The sequence below is a fragment of the Salvelinus alpinus genome, chromosome 15 (assembly GCF_045679555.1).
Source record: "Salvelinus alpinus chromosome 15, SLU_Salpinus.1, whole genome shotgun sequence".
NCBI classification, from domain to species: Eukaryota; Metazoa; Chordata; class Actinopteri; order Salmoniformes; family Salmonidae; genus Salvelinus; species Salvelinus alpinus.
Genome location: NC_092100.1, coordinates 29,605,576 through 29,623,957, shown reverse-complemented (window position 1 = coordinate 29,623,957; position 18,382 = coordinate 29,605,576). Strand labels below are relative to the sequence as shown.

General features: G+C 45.3%; 2 protein-coding genes across 9 annotated transcripts in view; both read left to right on the top strand.

Annotated features, from left to right (window-relative positions):
- LOC139539884 (rho family-interacting cell polarization regulator 1-like) overlaps positions 1-9,461 on the top strand; it is a 111,948-nt gene extending 102,487 nt beyond the window's left edge. For all 5 annotated transcript variants that reach the window (XM_071343262.1, XM_071343260.1, XM_071343264.1 and 2 more), the window contains 9 exons: positions 38-177; positions 497-641; positions 916-1,051; positions 1,238-1,399; positions 1,769-1,927; positions 2,262-2,458; positions 2,611-2,694; positions 2,820-2,910; positions 7,972-9,461. In XM_071343262.1, the coding sequence (XP_071199363.1) occupies positions 38-177; positions 497-641; positions 916-1,051; positions 1,238-1,399; positions 1,769-1,927; positions 2,262-2,458; positions 2,611-2,694; positions 2,820-2,910; positions 7,972-8,072 (1,215 nt within the window). In that variant the 3' untranslated portion in view covers positions 8,073-9,461. The remainder of the gene's footprint in view (positions 1-37; positions 178-496; positions 642-915; positions 1,052-1,237; positions 1,400-1,768; positions 1,928-2,261; positions 2,459-2,610; positions 2,695-2,819; positions 2,911-7,971) is intronic.
- Positions 9,462-9,864: 403 nt separating this feature from the next.
- LOC139539882 (transcriptional repressor CTCF-like) lies at positions 9,865-16,961 on the top strand. Of its 4 annotated transcripts, XM_071343257.1 has the most exons (12): positions 10,327-10,425; positions 11,310-11,400; positions 11,642-12,145; positions 12,292-12,646; positions 12,763-12,933; positions 13,022-13,276; positions 13,367-13,516; positions 13,678-13,838; positions 14,106-14,288; positions 14,397-14,529; positions 14,677-14,919; positions 15,017-16,961. In XM_071343257.1, exons 2-12 carry the CDS (start codon positions 11,377-11,379, stop codon positions 15,232-15,234), a joined length of 2,397 nt encoding a protein of 798 aa, XP_071199358.1. In that variant the 5' UTR covers positions 10,327-10,425; positions 11,310-11,376; the 3' UTR covers positions 15,235-16,961. The 4 variants fall into 4 exon arrangements, with proteins under 4 accessions (XP_071199360.1, XP_071199358.1, XP_071199359.1 ...); XM_071343259.1 differs by lacking the exons at positions 10,327-10,425; positions 11,310-11,400 and adding an exon at positions 9,865-10,013; XM_071343258.1 differs by lacking the exon at positions 10,327-10,425 and having other exon boundaries at positions 11,243-11,400; positions 15,020-16,961.
- Positions 16,962-18,382: the final 1,421 nt, after the last annotated feature.

Below are 18,382 nucleotides of genomic sequence, written 5' to 3'. Positions count from 1 at the left end.
TGTCTCTCTATAACATGTGTACGTGTGTGTTCTGAAGGGCCGTACATGCAGTTGTTTGTCCAGTGTCCAGAGTCTGGCGGTGGAGACGGCTCTCGGCAGCTTTGACTTCCTCAATACCTCAGACCTGGAGGATGAAGAGGAGGAGGAGGATGGGGAGAAAGGGAGTGTGACAGACAGGTCAGGGTCCATATGGCCTCCCTCTCTATGTTCCTTCACAGTCAGTTTTAAAGATGAGAAGTTTTGCTGGTGGAGGAGCTAGTTGGATTTCTGTGTGGTTACTTACTGCCATCTAGTGGTGAGCCACTGTAACACACATTTAAATATGCTGGATGTTAGTAAGGATAAGAAAAGTTCATTGGTATTCTGAATGATAATGCCCTCATCTGGTCTAAAGGTGGCATGATATGTAGAGCCATGGCTCTACGGGGTACCACTCTAGGGTAACAACTTGCACTGACTTGCCTAGTTAAATAAAGGTTAAAAAAATCCCCGGCAGGCCACCAGAGGAGAGTGCAGGGGAGGATGAGTGCTGTGAGGAGAGATGCTGGGAGTCCCACTCCTCTGGACCTGTGAGCACAGGCTGCCAGGCTCTAGATCATACACTACTGGTCCATCTGAAAAACTGCAGTGCACAACTTCTGGTGAGGAACATGACATACTCATATGAGTAACAAATCACCCCATGGTCCCTTTATGTATGAGACTAAACCAAATGAGTTTAAGAATTCAAATCTCAAACATAGGTTCTACTTGGATCTTGCGTTTGTGTTGAGCTGTCAACATGATTGATAAGCAGAGCAACAGCTCCCAGTTGTAATGTAATAAAACAATTTCATATTGACATCTGTGGTCTTACCAAATGTCCTGATTTTGGCTATGTGATGCCTATGACTCCTAATGGCTGATGCTGTGCAGAGGCTGGGGACCTTTGGGCCTCTGCGCTGTGGGGAGATGTATGCTCTGGACCGCCTGCTCAGGGAGGCCCGCGTCCTCGAGCTCATCAGACGTGTTGCCAAGGAGACCCCTGGAGGAGCCACTCAGCCAGATGAGGGTGAGTTCATTATTGCTGTAAGGAGGACAACAAAACAGCATATTAGCTTAAGCCTTAGTCAATGACAGAGCTAAGGCAATAATGACAAAGGTTAACTACTGTAATTGTAAATGATTCAATTACTACCATCTAACTTGTTTTCTTTTCCGTCTGCCTGCCTTCTACTGCCTCTCTGTCCTGGAGTAGTGGTTCCCCAGTTAGAACAGTGCCAAGGGGCAACATTGCTATGGCAGCAGTGTACGGATGATGGCAGTGTGTACAGCACCTCCACAGACGCTTTCCTCACAACACTGGCCACTGCTTACACCAACAGACTGCCCGAGAGAGGAGTTAGCCTGGCAGACACAGGTGTGATACGGTTGTTGTGTCTCTGTGTGTGTCTATCATGCATTATATGATTTATAATATGATCCTTTGTAGCTCAGTTGGTAGAGCATGGCGATTGTAATACCAGGGTAGTGGGTTCGATTCCCGGGCCCACCATACATAAAATGTATGTAAGTCACTTTGAATAAAAGTGTCTGCAAAATGGCATATATAATATTTAAACATAGTGATACATGGTCTAAAACACTCTGCCTAAGGAGTTTGGATCAGCAATGCTCCTGGCTTTGGTTCCAGTGGCCTATATGATGTCACATATACACACATTAGTCTGAGGGAAGCTGTGATGTGCCATCTTGTCACGTCTGACCCATCTCTCTGTGCTGTGTCTAGTGTTCTTGCGTCTGGTGGAGAGGATGCTGGAGAGGAGGCTGCCCACGCGTGGGGGCGGGGTGGCCAGAGACATGCTGACCCTCTTCCAGTTCTGGAGCTACCTAGAGGCCGAGGGAGTGAGCGAGTTGGACACACACATCATTGAATTAGCGGAGGAGGGTTAGTGTCTGGGAGATTGACTATTGCGTGGAGTTAGTTTGAATGAATAAGTTAATGTGTCTTACTAGGTTACAGACAGCCACTTGGCTCTATGCTCAGTCATGATGAATGTGTGAATGTACATGATTTAAAAGGCTGATTGCTCTCGTTGTTTCACCACACCCACTATAACATACTCACCTCATTCTATTCTCTTATTTTTATCGCCATTCCATCCTCCCTCATTCGCTCTCTTTTTTACTACCTTCTTCCTTCCACAACACACTGTCTACCCTGTTTATTTTTCTTCTTCCCTGTCCACCCTCCACCACCTCCACCCATTTCCCCCCCTCAGTGTGGCTGGTTCAGAGCCTGCAGTCAGGGGACCAGGAGGTACTGGTAAAGGCCCTGAAGAGGCCTCCAGAGAGCAGCCTGAAGAGGGAGGGCCTGCATGCTGTCAGCCTACTGCTCAGGGACCCGCGTGGGAAGGTGTCTGCCTCTGCCAGCTCCCTGCTCCGAAGCCTCGCCGACCAGCCACGCCATCGAGAGAGGGTGAGACCGAGATGCATTCATTTCAGGCCCTACTCACACTGTAGCACTTTTGAAATGCACTTCTTAAAAAGTGTTAACTTGTTGCTAGGATCACCCGTGTGGATTTATGTTTGTTTGGGTAAATTATAGTGTATTTTGGTATTTTACCCCAGGCCCTAGTAAGCTGTCTGGAGCTTCTGGAGAATGAGAGTGTGGAGACGCGAGTGTGTGGCTGTAAAGCACTTGCATGTCTGAAGGTCAGTCTCACCACTTATTAGTCACATCTCTTCAACAATCTCTATACTCCATCTGTTTTTTACCTCTACCTACCCTAGTGTCTGGAGTCAGACTGTTGAGTCCACTCTGTTTTTATGTTCTGCAGGCCAAAGAGAGCATCGACCAGCTGGTCTATCTCTGTCGATCAGACAAGGAGGATGTGAGGGACGCTGCCAAACAAGCGCTGCTGGTGCTTGGTGAGTAGAAAGATAAAAACGACATGTTTGATAAGGGACTGAGTGAGATTATACAGTTGAAGTTGGAAGTTTACATACACTTAGGTTGGAGTCATTAAAACTCGTTTTTCAACCACTCCACAAATTTCTTGCTAACAAACTATAGTTTTGGCAAGTCGTTAGGACATATACTTTGTGCATGACACAAGTCATTTTTCCAACAATTGTTTACAGACAGATTATTTAACTTATAATTCACTGTATCACAATTATAGTGGGTCAGAAGTTTACATACACTAAGTTGACTGCCTTTAAACAGCTTGGAAAATTCCAGAAAATTATGTCATGGCTTTAGGAGCTTCTGATAGGCTAATTGACATCATTTGAGTCAATTGGATGTATTTCAAGGCCTACATTCAAACTCAGTGTCTCTTTGCTTGACATCATGGGAAAATCCAAAGAAATCAGCCAAGACCTCAGGATAAAAATTGTAGACCTCCTCCACAAGTCTGGTTCATCCTTGGGAGCAATTTCCAAACGCCTGAAGGTACCACGTTCATTTGTATAAACACCATGGGACCATGCAGCCGTCATACCGCTCAGGAAGGAGACGCCTTCTGTCTCCTAGAGATGAACGTACTTTGGTGCAAAAGTGCAAATCAATCACAGAACAACAAGGACCTTGTGAAGATGCTGGAGGAAACGGGTACAAAGTATCTACATCGACAGTAAAACAAGTCCTATATCGACATAACCTGAAAGGTCGCTCAGCAAGGAAGAAGCTACTGCTCCAAAACCGCCATAAAAAAGCTAGACTACGGTTTGCAACTGCACATGGGGACAAAGATTGTACCTTTTGGAGAAATGTCCTCTGGTCTGATGAAACAAAAATAGAACTGTTTGGCCATAATGACCATCATTATGTTTGGAGGAAAAAGGGGGAGTCTTGCAACCCGAAGAACACCATCCCAACCGTGAAGCACAGGGGTGGCAGCATCATGTTGTGGGGGTGCTTTGCTGCAGGAGGGACTGGTGCACTTCACAAAATAGATGGCATCATGAGGTGGGGAAATGATGTGGATATATTGAAGCAATATCTCAAGACATCAGTCAGGAAGTTAAAGCTTGGTTGCAAATGGGTCTTCCAAATGAACAATGACCCCAAGCATACTTCCAAAGTTGTGGCAAAATGGTTTAAGAACAACAAAGTCAAGGTATTGGAGTGGCCATCACATAGCCCTGACCTCAATCCTATAGAAAATGTGTGGGCAGAACTGAAAAAGCATGTGTGAGCAAGGAGGCCTACAAACCTGACTCAGTTACACCAGCTCTGTCAGGAGGAATGGGCCAAAATTCACCCAACTTATTGTGGGAAGCTTGTGGAAGGCTAACCAAAACGTTTGACCTATGTTAAACAATTTAAAGGCAATGCTACCAAATACTAATTGAGTGTATGTAAACTTCTGACCCACTGGGAATGTGATGAAAGAAATAAAAGCTGAAATAAATAATTATCTCTATTATTCTGACATTTCACATTCTTAAAATAAAGTGGTGATCCTAACTTGACCTAGGGAATTGTTACTCTGATTAAATGTCAGGAATTGTGAAAAACTGAGTTTAAATGTATTTGGCTAAGGTGTATGTAAACTTCCGACTTCAACTGTGTATGTACTGTGCCTTCGGGAAAGTATTCAGACCCCCTTGACTTTTTCCACATTTTGTTACGTTACAGCCTTATTCTAAAATGTTTTTGTTTTTTAATTCCCCTCATCAATCTATATACACACAATACACATGTAATAAAAAAATTAAAACTCAAATCACATTTTACATAAGTATTCAGAACCTTTAGTCAGTACTTTGTTGAAGCACCTTTGGCAGCGATTACAGCCTTGAGTCTTCTAGGGTATGACGCTACATGCTTTGCACGCCTATATTTGGGGAATTTCTCCCATTCTCTTCTGAAGATCCTTTCAAGCACTGTACAGCTATTTTCAGGTCTCCAGAGATTTTAGATCGGGTTGAAGTCTGGGCTCTGGCTGGGCCACTCAAGGACATTCAGAGACCTGTCCGGAAGCCACTCTTGCATTGTCTTGGCTGCGTGCTTAAGGCCGTTGTCCTGTTGGAAAGTGAACCTTTGCTCCAGTCTGAGGTCCTGAGCTCTCTGGAGCAGGTTTTCATCATATCTTTCCCTCGATCCTGACTAGTCTCCCAATCCCTGCCACTGAAAAACATCCCCACAGCATGATGCTGCCACCGTCATGCCTCACCGTAGGGATGGTGCCAGGTTTCCTCCAGACGTGACACTTGGCATTCAGGCCAAAGAGTTCAAACTTGGTTTCATCAGACCAGAGAAACCTGTTTCTCATGGTCTAAGAGTCCTTTAGGTGCGTTTTGGCAAACTCCAAGCGGGCTGTCATGTGCCTTTTACTAAGGAGTGACTTCCGTCTGGCCACTCTATCATAAAGGCTTGATTGGTGGAGTGCTGCAGAAATGATTGTCCTTCTGGAAGGTTCTCCCATCTCTACACAGGAACTCTGGAGCTCTGTCAGAGTGACCATTGGGTTCTTGGTCACCTCCCTGACCAAGGCCCTAATCCCCCGATTGCTCAGTTTGGCCGGGTGGCCAGCTTTAGGAAGTCTTGGTGGTTCCAAACTTCTTCCATTTAAGAATGATGGAGGCCACTGTGTTCTTGGGGACCTTCAAAGCTGTAGACACTTTTTGGTACCCTTCCCCAGATCTGTGCCTCGACACAATCCAGTTTCGGAGCTTCACGGACAATTCCTTTGACCTCATGGCTTGGTTTTTGCTCTGACATGCACTGTTAACAGGTGTGTGCCTTTCCAAATCATGTCCAATCAATTGAATTTACCACAGGTGGACTCCAATCAAGTTGTAGAAACATCTCAAGGATGATCAATGGAAACAGCACGCACCTGAGCTCAATTTCGAGTCTCATAGCAAAGGGTCTAAATACTTATGCAAATAAGGTATTTCTGTTTTTTATTTGCAGTAAATTTGCAAAAATGTCTAAACCTGTTATTACTTTGTCGTTATGCGGTATTGTGTTTAGATTGATGAATAAGGTTGTAACGTAACAAAATGTGGAAAAAGTCGAGGGGTCTGAATGCTTTCCGAATGCACTGTATGTATGTATGTATATACGCTATATATACAGAAGTATGTGGACATCCCTTCAAATTAGTGGATTCAGCTATTTCAGCCACACCCGTTGCTGGCGGGTATATTAAATCGATCACATGGCCATTCAATCTCCATAGACAAACATTGGCAGTAGAATGGCCTCACTGAAGAGCTCAGTGACTTTCAACGTGGCACTGTCAAAGGATGCCACCTTCCCAAGTCATTTCGTCAAATTTCTGCCCAACTAAAGCTGCTCCGGTCAATTGTTAGTTCTGTTATTGTGAAGTGGAAATGTCTAGGAGCAACAACGGCTCAGCTGCGAAATGGTAAGCCACACAAGCTCACAGAATGGGATCATTGAGTGCTGAAGTGTGTAGCTCATACAAATCGTCTTTCCTCAGTTGCAATACTCACTACCAAGTTCCAAACTGCCTCTAGAAGCAACGTCAGCACAATAACTGTTCGTCGGGAGCTTCATGATATGGGTTTCCATGGACTAGCAGCCGCACACAAGCCTAAAATCACCATGTGCAATGCCAAGCATCTGCTGGAGTGGTGTAAAGCTCGCCGCCATTGGACTCTGAAGCAGTGGAAACGCGTTTTCTAGAGTGAGTCACGCTTCACCATTTGGCAGTCCGACAAACGAATCTGGGTTTGGCAGATGCCAGGAGAACACTTCCTGCCCTAATTCATAGTGCCAACTGTAAAGTTTGGTGGAGGAGGAATAATGATCTGGGGGTGTTTTTTATGGTTCGGGCTAGGCCCCTTAGTTCCAGTGAAGGGAAATCTTAACGCTACAGCATACAATGACTTTCTAGGCGATTCCGTGCTTCCAACTTTGTAGCAACAGTTTAGGGAAGGCCCTTTCCTATTTCAGCATGACAATGCCCCCGTACACGAAGTGAACTTGACTGGCCTGCACAGAGCCCTGACCTCAACCCTATCGAACACCTTTGGGATTAATTGGAACGCCGACTGCGAGCCAGGCCTAATCTCCCAACATCAGTGCCCGACCTTACTCATGTTCTTGTGTCTGAATGGAAGCAAGTCCCCGCAGCAATGTTCCAACATCTAGTGGAAAGCCTTCCCAGAACTGTGGAGGCTGTTATAGCAGCAAAGGGGGGACCATCTCCATATTAATGTCTATGATTTTGGAATGAGATGTTCGACGAGCAGGTGTCCAGGTGTGTGTTATTTTATTTTATTTATAATTTTTTACCCCTTTTTCTCCCCAATTTCATGGTATCCAATTGGTAGTTAGTCTTGTCTCATCGCTGCAACTCCCATACAGACTCGGGAGCGGCAAAGGTCGAGAGCCGTGCGTCCTCTGAAACACAACCCAACCAAGCCGCACTGCTCCTTGCCACAATGCCCACTTAACACAGAAGCCAGCCGCACCAATGTGTCAGAGGAAACACCGTACACCTGGCGACCGTGTCAGCGTGCACTGCGCTCGGCCCGCCACAGGAGTCCCTAGAGCGCAATGGGACAAGGACATCCCTGCCGGCCTAACCCGGAAGACACTGGGTCAATTGTGCGCCGCCCCATGGTTCTCCCGGTCGCTGCCGGCTGCGACAGTGCCTGGTCTCGAACCCAGAATCTCTAGTGGCACAGCTATTATATATTTATACACACACACACACACACACAGTATATTCTGGTCTCTGACATTACTCATACTTTCCGGATTATGTATGTATTGTTTTAAAATGTTTTATTGCTAGGTATTGCTGCACTGTTGGAGCTAGAAACACCAGCATTTCACTGCACCTGCAAATCTGTGTATGCGACCAATAAACGTTGATTTGATCAAGGGGTACAAGGGCACAGAGGGTGGGTTTTCTGTGGGAGGGATCTAGTGAATGAGGGAATAATGGATAAGATGTTTGTGGGGAAAGAGACGTGTGATTTGACGTTCTCTGTGTTCCCGTCCAGGCGAGGAGGGGAAGTTGGCCCACAGACACGTTGAGATATCACTGCAGGAGGGAGTGCCACGCCTCTTCTCCCCTGGCAGCATGGCCAGCACCGCCTTCTAATGCCACTAGAACGGAATACTGATACCGTCATGCCCATGTCAACACACTGTTACAGCCATTATGCCATACACACATTAAAATATACACTGTCAAACAGGGTGGAATATACCCAGATGCAAAGAGGATGCTGACTTTTGCACATACACTCACTAACACTGGGATGACATCTACAGCTTGACACGAAGTCAGTGAACTAAACTCTCATATTACCAACCTGTGTGTAAATAAGTGATAACTACTCATGAAAACTGTGGAATTGTAGAAGCGATGAAGAGTGGTAGAAGTATTTTACTGCCTTACAGTATGTTTTGGTCTGGTGGTGTTGCCTTCTGAGTCATGTAATTATAGCTGGGATGATGAATGGATGGAAGGACACTGCAATCATTGTGTCAGATCATGGCATGGATAGAACAAAGTGGAAAAGTGACATGATTACTTTTCTGGGGAAATGCACTTATTATTTGCTTAATTTGTGATGAAGCAGGTTGGCGTTGGTCTGTGTGGAGAATGACTTTGAGTGTTTGGTAGGAGTACTGAAGTAAGTCATGGGGATGGAAGGGATTGGGTTGTTCCTCAGGAGATGATGGTGGTGAAACAGTTCCAAATTCTAGGACCACAGTCTGATGAGGAGCTTGTTGCCATGCCGGTCGGGAAAGGAAGTCTGAAGAAAATTATTACAGTGCCATCATTCCATACTATCATTATATGCTTTGTGGAAATATATATTCCCACTGGAAGTGTATATGTTATATAATTGTAGTGTAATTCGGTTGGCATTGTTGAGACAATTGGAGTAAATTCATATTTGGTTTGAGTGCTGATGCCTCAAGTCACCATGCACTTCCTGAGACTCATGCCACTGGGGATATAACTGAAGATTATTTCTGCTGTATTGGTGGTGGAGTTATTTTCTTTCTTTTTTTATTGAAAACTTAAAACTGTGCTGGACTGGACTTTTGCCTTTGGAGCAGACAACTTCTCACTTAAATAGACAACCACACTGCTAGGACTGGCCACCTGCTGGCCATTATAGTGTGGAATCAGGGTGTGATGAGAACCTGCATTCACTGTATATTATTTACTTAGCAGATTCATCAGTTTTATTATATAGGACTTCAAAATAACAATATACACTGAAGGAGCTTTTTAAGTTGTCTAAGTGCCTCAAGTTAGTGTAGAGTGGTGAGATGAGACTAAGAATGAAGAGCTACAGTGCTAATAGAAACACTGCAGCAAAGTATATTTTCCATATGACTCAAATTGTGCAGCATTAAAATAAATGATTTTCTTTCCATAAAAGTATAGTCTGGCAGATATCTTGTCTGGCAATAAATGTAAACGAATTATTAATAAAAATGTGTTCAAAAATAAAGTTTCCTTTTGCTGTAAGAGAAGGGTGTGATAATGTATCATTTCCCTATGTTAATTACGTTTGGCCATTGTAAAATAAACAGACACATAGCTAATGATACTGTACCCCATGGCCTTTGGCACAGCAATGAGAGGCAGACAAATTGTTCAAACTGATTACAGGTTTTCCTTTTGGTACAACTACAATAGAGGCAGACATATTCAGATAGGGTTTATTATAGGCCTATTAAATAAAATTAGAAATACGATTAGATTTATGATAAATAACCTAAAATTATCTATTCATGACGGTGTACGGTATTTCAAAAGTAGCGCCCCACATGGCCAATCCCCATAATTCAATGTCTACACTGGTTTACACCCACCCTTTCGCCACCGCCCCCCTTCACTCTGCACAGGCGCACAAACTTCACAAGGCCGCCATTTTGTGCGGAGCCTTTTCTGAAAAAGCGGGAGAGGATTAAAACCCCGGGAGGAGAAGGGCGTAATTCTCAGCCATCTCGGTCAGATTGAAGAACATACTCTGGGCTTTCTGTCAAATTCAGCGAGGAAATAAACGACGAAGAGCAGGTAAAGTAAGAGTACTTTCCAGAAAAGGGGGGAGCTTTGCAGGAGCTTTAATCGGCCTCTAGGTGTCACGATGGGGCTCCCGGTCCAGGCGGCAGACGGGGGTGTTTGTCTCCCTCTATCGTTATTGAAGATTTAGCAAAAAACATTTATAACCCAGAAGTTCAACGAAATTTTGCAATAACGACTCTTTTTGGAGCTATATTAGTTTGCATTTCGGCAAGGATCGATCATTAAAGTCTTCAACGTGTTGGTTTAGTTTTAAGGCCAGGCGTCCATTTTCTTTTTCTTCGTCTTTGTTTCCTGCCGTTTTACGGAGTCGAGATGGAAACTCGCGGCTGTGTATCAACTCAGCGCGCGCCAGATTGCAGCACAGAACGAATTTTCTAAATCGCACATGCATAATCTTGCTACAGTAACTATCATAGCTAACTACATACAGTTCACTAACTAGCCGTTCAACGCATAACTTGTTAGCTAGACCGCTAAGTTAGCTATGTAATGTCACTTTCCACGCCATTAACTAGTATTGTTAACGAACTAATAAAGCCATAAATTATCGAAACAGTAACAAAACGAAATGTTTTCGCCCACAATGGCCTTCGCAAAAGCTAACGTTAGCAAACCCCTACCATTGACCTAGCTAACTTAGATAATTAGCTAACTGTTCGTTTATGTTATAGTTTAGCTAGCCAATTATCATATTTTAAAAGCTGGCAATTAAAACAAGGTCTAAGTCACGATGCAAAGACGATTCACAATTTTAGAAGGCGCTAGCTAACGTTAGGTAACGTTTCAGTAGCTAGCTAACAACATAAACGTTAGGTAGCCAAATTGGCTTCTAGCGCATACCGAATTTAAACAAGTAACATGCATAACTAGCAAATGACCACGATAGCCATTTTCACTAGCGTTTCCAGTAAAACGACGTCCCCCTTCGCCCTACATTTAATGAGCACGTAGTCTAGATTTTTGTTTGACGAAATGTCTTCTCCAAGCTTACTGCAGTTCATTTTCAATCCAGTGTCCGTTGTCTGATTCAAAGCCTACCTTGAGCTACAACGACACTAGCTGGATAGAATTGATCAAAACAGGGTAGAGCTCCCTCTACAACCCAGCTGGTAGCGGTACATAAACATGACTAGCTGATGTTAGCTAGCTATATGACTTCATGTCCACTATCAAAATTGCGGCCCGCAATTGCACCCTTCGCAGAATGCGAAGCTACGAATGTGTCTGTGCGTTCAATTCATGCAGTAGGTTTATGTAGAAATGTCAACTTGTTTGTCTTCCCCACAGGTTCAGTGTCAGGTAACAGTCAGGGGAGTTGAGTCAGAAATTGAGGAAGCCAAGCAGATCTAGAAAGATGAAGTATTCCTTTCTGGTGCAGGTAACAATTTAGGAAGCTGAGGAAGTTGCATCAACTTTGTCTGAGATCTTGAGTGAGCTGAACAGTATGCCATTTTCTGTCTGTTAAGCCTACCTAGGTTGATCATATGTCCAGGTCCTGAAAAGGGATTTAAATTCTCTGCAAATTGAAAAAACAGTTTCAACATTTATGAATAAATGGTTATGAGTTCACATTACATTGCTAGATTGTGTGCTGATTGGTTTTGGGTTGGCTCTCTCAGGTATTACCGATGGACGGCGGACCAACCGACGTTGTGGTTGAGGCCAAGGACAGCATCACCTATGAGGGGGAGGAGGTGGTGGCAGACCTGCTCCAGCAAGCAGCAGAGGGGGTAATGGACCAACAGCCCGTGGGAGAGGGGGGCCTGGATCCCCAGGAGCTGGTGGATGAAGTCAATGTGGAGATGATGGTAATGGATTCCCTGGACCCGGCCCTGCTGCAGATGAAGACTGAGGTGATGGACGCCCCTGTGGTCACAGCCCACGAGGCCACAGTCACCACAGTGGATGAGACCCAGATCATCACTCTGCAGGTTGTCAATTTGGAGGAGCAGCAGCTTGGAGGCCTTGGGGAGCTACAGCTGGTCCAGGTGCCTGTCTCGGCTGTGCCTGTAACGCAGGCCACTGTAGAGGAGCTACAGGGCACCTTCGTGGATGCCACGGCCATGCCCAAAGATGGAAACCCTATGATCTGCCACACCCTGCCCCTGCCAGAGGGCTTCCAGGTAAGAACTGCACTTCAAGACTAGATATTACATCATTCAGGGCTAATGGAAGCATCTTTTCCCAGGGGTGTATAGCAGCGTTTTGTGCTACTGGTACATATCTAGATGTACTAGTTCTAGAGAAACTTAAAACTCTACTCCTTCAGGTGGTGAAGGTGGGTGCGAATGGTGAGGTGGAGACAGTGGAGCAGGATGAGCTCCAGCACCAGGAGGAGCAGCAGGTCCAGCCTGAGGAGGAGGAAGAAGGGCTGCACTGCGAGCCCCAGCCTGAAGACCCACAGTGGACCACAGACCCAGACTACCAACCTCCGGCCAAGAAGACTGCCAAGAAAGCAAAGAAGAGCAAGCTGCGCTACAACACTGAGGGGGACAAAGACAACATGGACGTGTCTGTCTATGACTTTGAGGAGGAGCAGCAGGAGGGGATGCTCTCTGAGGTCAATGCAGAGAAAGTGGTGGGCAACATGAAGCCCCCCAAACCCACCAAGATCAAGAAAAAGGGTGAGATTACTAGCACCACTGCTTGCTGTGTCCTTTGTTTATAGTGAATGTTGTAACTCAAGTTGTGGTGCTGTTTGCCTCTGCAAGTGCTGACTCTAGGCATTTGTATGCTCCAGGTGTGAAGAAAACATTCCAGTGTGAGCTGTGTAGCTACACCTGTCCCCGCCGCTCCAACCTGGACCGACACATGAAGAGCCACACGGACGAGAGGCCCCACAAGTGCCATCTGTGTGGAAGGGCCTTCAGGACCGTTACCCTGCTGAGGAACCACCTCAACACACACACAGGTATGGTGTCATCAGTCACATTAAAAGACAGTCCTATATTGTTAGTCCTGTCCATGTTGGATACCGTTATAACTGTCTCTGTCTACAGGTACCAGACCACACAAGTGTCAAGATTGTGACATGGCCTTTGTGACCAGCGGAGAGCTGGTCCGACATCGTCGCTACAAGCACACTCATGAGAAACCCTTCAAGTGCTCCATGTGTGACTATGCCAGTGTGGAGGTGAGCAAGCTAAAGCGGCACATCCGTTCCCACACTGGGGAGCGTCCGTTCCAGTGCAGCCTGTGCAGCTACGCCAGCAGAGACACCTACAAGCTGAAGAGACACATGAGGACACACTCAGGTGAGGCACAGCCACAAGGATACTGTGTAAACACAATTAGTGATTGACCTGATTGTTGTGAACTTGTCCACTCGTGTTTTTGTTTTCCAGGAGAGAAGCCGTATGAATGCTACATCTGCCACGCCCGTTTCACCCAGAGTGGAACCATGAAGATGCACATCCTGCAGAAGCACACAGAGAACGTGGCCAAGTTCCACTGCCCCCACTGTGACACAGTCATCGCCCGCAAGAGTGACCTGGGTTAGATACCTAGACGTTGACTTGGCCTGATCATCCCAATATGATGACAGCATGATTTGGACATCTCCACTGTAAACTTCATCGTGCTTGAACTTGCCTAATGTGTATACAGATGACATCTCTCTCAATAAGCTGGTTTTAACATCCCCTCTCTCCTCCAGGCGTCCATCTGCGTAAGCAGCACTCGTTCATTGAGCAGGGACGGAAATGCCGTTACTGTGATGCGGTGTTCCACGAGCGCTATGCTCTCATCCAGCACCAGAAGTCCCATAAGAATGAGAAACGCTTCAAGTGTGACCAGTGTGACTACTGCTGCAGACAAGTAAGAGAGCCTGCTGTCTGTAACCTGTTGTCGCTAACCTGGGATGATTGATGGATCTAGATGGGAGTATATGCATAGCGTGATGCTGGGTAGCTATGGTGATGGAGTTAGCTCCTTTGTCAGTAAATATCCAATCAAGGTCAATGTCAGGAAGGCAAGAGTTTATGGAAACTGGTTCAATGCTGATTGTTTTGAGATGGAGCTGGTAAAATTCCCAGCAGTTTCTCAGTCCTTATGTGTGTTTCTTGCTGTCTTTACATTGACTAGGAGCGTCACATGCTGATGCACAGGCGCACACACACAGGAGAGAAGCCTTACGCCTGTAGCCAGTGTGAAAAGACCTTCCGCCAGAAGCAGCTCCTGGACATGCACTTCCGGCGCTACCACGACCCCAACTTTGTGCCTACTGCCTTTGTGTGCACCAAGTGTGGCAAGACCTTCACCCGCAGGGTATGGACACTTACTCAAACACAAATGAACTGAGTGGAAGAATACACCCATGTTTTGGACATAGCCCTTCATTTAATTTGTTTAAACATTTTGTGTTCCTCTCCTTAGAACACCATGGCCAGACATGCAGAGAACTGTAACGGGGATCCTACTGAAGGAGAGAACGGAACCCCACCCAAGAGAGGACGGGGTGGGAGGAAGAGGAAGATGCGCTCAAGGAAGGACGATGATGACGATAGTGGTGAGGCCTGTTTTACAGAAACGTATCTATTTGTAGTGTCCTATTGACTTTGCTATAATAAGCTGTTTCGGTCCAAACCTCTACTTGCTATTGCTCGTTGAATGTAATGAGATCAGTGTTACTCTTTTTAACTGTTCCCTTCTCCAGAGGACAATGCTGATCCTGAGCTGGATGACATTGATGAAGAGGATGAGGATGCCGAAGAGGCACTGCTGGAGGAAGAGGAGGAGGAGGAGATGGAGTTGGAGCAGGCTCCACCCACCAAGCCTATCCCCGCCCCTGTGGAGCCGCCCGTCAAGAGGAAACGTGGTAGACCCCCCAAGAATGCGCCCAAACCTGCCTCACCTGCCAAAGCTAGCAAGGCTGCCCCTAAGGGCAAAGCTGCTGCAGGTGAGTTACACCCCACTAGTCCTGTGTCATGGAATGTCTGAATAAATGCCCATTTAATGCTGCGTTATAATGCCTGGTGTTACCTCTGTCTCCTCAGCAGCAGCCATCATCCAGGTGGAGGATGAGAATACAGGTGTCATAGAGAACATCATAGTGAAGAATGAGCCAGAGGCTGAGCAGGCTGCCATAGAGGTGGTGGTGGAGCAGTCGGAGGAGGCAGGAGCAGGGGTGGAGACAGTGGAGCTGCCTGTAGCAGAGGCTGCCCCCAACGGAGATCTCACCCCTGAGATGATCCTCAGCATGATGGACCGGTGATCTAGCCCAGGTCAAAGACATCCCCTTGTCTCAACCTTTCCCTTCAAGTCCACCCTCTTCATACAATCTGCCATATTACAAACCACTACGCTTTACACTTTATTTTTATCATTTGTTTTTAACAAATCTGTCTCTTTTCACTTAAACCCACATCCTTCCATGCATTCACTCTAACAGTTAAAGTTCCAGCTGCTTTGGTCTGTAGATTTGGTGAAATAATGGCTCCATTCTCTACTGTAATCTATTGGTAGCTGAGGGTTGACACATGGTGGACATTGGGACTTACTGCATTGGTCAGTTGCGCCCCCCCCCCCCCCCCCCACACACACAATCGAATGACTATTTTCGTAACCTGTTTGTGACCTTGACATGGCGACAGTGAGTGCCAAGTGAGCCTTGTAATCTAGAACCTTATATCTGCTGTAGACTAAAATTAACTTTAGCTCGGCATGTTGATAGGAATGGCTTTCTTTAAAACAAAAAAATGTTTTATTTACTGCATATTCCATATGACTTATTATTGTACTTGTCACAGATTCTGAAGTTTGTAGAGGCTTCGATCAACATCAGGCCAGGGACAATGAAATCCATCCACATAGTTTAAGACTGCGGTTGTTATGATTGTACAAAAGGTAGTCCGGGCTCGTTTTGCTTGTAAATACTTTTTATTTTAGTTTTATTACCAGCATTTGAATCTTTTTCTAGTGATTTAAAGCCCTTTATTGCTGGAGGAAAGGAAGTCAACCGTAGCTGTTTGGAACACAGGCTGTATATGGCTTTCTTATCTCTAATGTGGGAGGCTTTGCCTACTTTGAGAATCATGTTGGCTATATGACCTTCTCTGTTTTGAGCTTTTTATCCTGAATATTTGTAGCGCATTTATGGGAGGTACATTACTCACTCTTATCCCACTGTTCATCCCAAACCACAGTCACTAATGCTCTAATTTTAGAAATATGACCTTGTTTTGCATTTCAAGATGAGGTAAAGAGATTAAGTGATGTCAAATGCATTCATATTCTTAAAAGCTTTAGTCAAGATCTGTGAAATTGTTGAGCAGGGGTATTCAACTCTTACACTACGTTGTCCAGAGCCTGCTGGTTTTCTGTTCTACCTGATAATGAATTGCTCACATCTGGTGTTCCAGGTTTAAATCAGTCCCTGATTAGAGTGGAACAACAAATCAGTGAAACTTGCTCCGGGGTTCAGAGTTGAATTTGACGGAGGTGTCCAATTGAACTAGCTTCAGGTCTTAACTGTACATGAAATATGATTATTGAGGCTTTGGTAATCTTGTGAAGCAGAATGTTTCTCCCAGTTCACTGTTAATTTCTCAGACCATTTTGTCATAACTGCATAGTTTTATTGTGGGATGTGTACAGGAGAGGGCCTTGAGAAATTCTGATAATGACATTGAAAAGGGGAGGAGAGAACTGAGGGAAGGATATTTTGTATAAAGTTTGTTACTTGTTTAAGATGACTATTTACTTTCACAGAACATTTTTAATGCTGATTGATACAACCTAACTTTTCCTCCTATATGTAATTGCGTTTAAATTGCTTTTTGTCAAGCGCTTAAATTCTGGGTTGATCATTTTTGTACCTGGCTGTACTGTGTGAATTTAGCAATGATCTGAAAACCAACATAAATACATGTATTATGGCTGGGTTGGGCTGAGAGGGCATGTATGAGGAATGTACAGCTAATAAAAAGATATTGGCCTACAGTGTTTTTGTTAAAATGTTTATCTTGACATTACTATGTTATAGCAGATCATGTGTAGATTTTTATCAAAGGTGATACTGAAAGGCTTGTCATATCTTGTCTCAGGGCTTGAAGCTTGCTGCTGTTTCACTTGTGTGAATGTGATTGACAGGTTTGCAAACCCTGCTACATGGCATTGGCTGAGGTTTGTTTATCTTTGGGCATTTGTTTATGTTGTTGACCACAGAGGCTACTATATGAGCTGTGTGTATTTTAGTGTTCAGAAGAGCAGCAGCTGGTTATCTGGAACCTGGTGTGTTAGCCTATATTATGGCTGGAACAAAGTGCTTCAGAAGGTTCTCCGGGCAGAGGGTTGTTCACCCCTAGTTAAGCAGGTTTCTGATTTCTGTCATAAATCTTGTTCTGGGGCCCCTCTGTTGTGTGTTTAGTCCCCCTCATGTACTCCCTGTTCAAACACGACTCCAACACCATTACGTTTCCTGACGAGACAACTGTGGTAGGCCTGATCACCGACAATGATGAGACAGCAGCCTATAGGGAGACCTGTCAGTGTGGTACCAGGACAACAACCTCTCAATGTGAGCAAGACGAGAGCTGATTGTGGACTACAGGAAAAGGTGGGCCGAACAGGCCCCCATTGACGGACGGGGCTGTAGTGGAGCGGGTCGAGAGTTTCCAGTTCCTTGGTGTCCACATCAACAAACTATCATGGTCCAAACACACCAAGACAAGACAGTCTTGAAGAGGGCACGACAACGCGTTTCCCTCTCAGGAGACAAAAGATTTGGCATGTGTCCCCAGATCCTCAAAGTTCTACAACTGCACCATCGAGAGCATCCTGACCGGTTGCATCACCACCTGGTATGGCAACCGTAAGGCGCTGCAGAGGGTAGTGCGTACGGCCCAGTACATCACTGGGGCCGAGCTTCCTACCATCCAGGACCTATATACTAGGCGGACAGAGGAAGGCCCAAAGAATTATAAAAGACTCCAGTCAACCAAGTCAGACTGTTCTCTCTGCTACCGCAGGGCAAGTGGTACCGGAGTGCCACGTCTAGCACCAAAATGCTCCTTAACAGCTTCTACCCCCAAGCCTTAAGACTGCTGAACAATGAATCAAATGGCCACACAGACTATTTACATTGACCCCCCCCTTTGTTTTTACACTGCTGCTACTCGCTGTTTATTATCTATGCATAGTCACTTTACCCCTACCTACATGTACAAAATAACTTAACTAACCTGTACCCCCCGCACATTGACTCGGTACCGGTACCCCCTGTATATAGCCTCGTTGTAATTTTTTTGTTACTTTATATTTTACTATTTTTACTCTAGTAAATGTTTTCTTAACTCTCTTGAACTGAATTGATGGTTAAGAGCTTCTATGTAAGCATTTCACGGTAAGATCTACACCTGTTG

What these genes read in the sequence shown, in the direction of transcription:
- LOC139539882 (XM_071343257.1), top strand. Translation starts at nt 11,377, where the DNA reads ATGAAGTATTCCTTTCTGGTGCAG. An exon ending in ACACATGAGGACACACTCAG is followed by an intron (nt 13,277 to 13,366) that starts GTGAGGCACAGC and finishes TTTGTTTTCCAG; the next exon opens with GAGAGAAGCCGTATGAATGC. An exon ending in TAAGGGCAAAGCTGCTGCAG is followed by an intron (nt 14,920 to 15,016) that starts GTGAGTTACACC and finishes CTGTCTCCTCAG; the next exon opens with CAGCAGCCATCATCCAGGTG.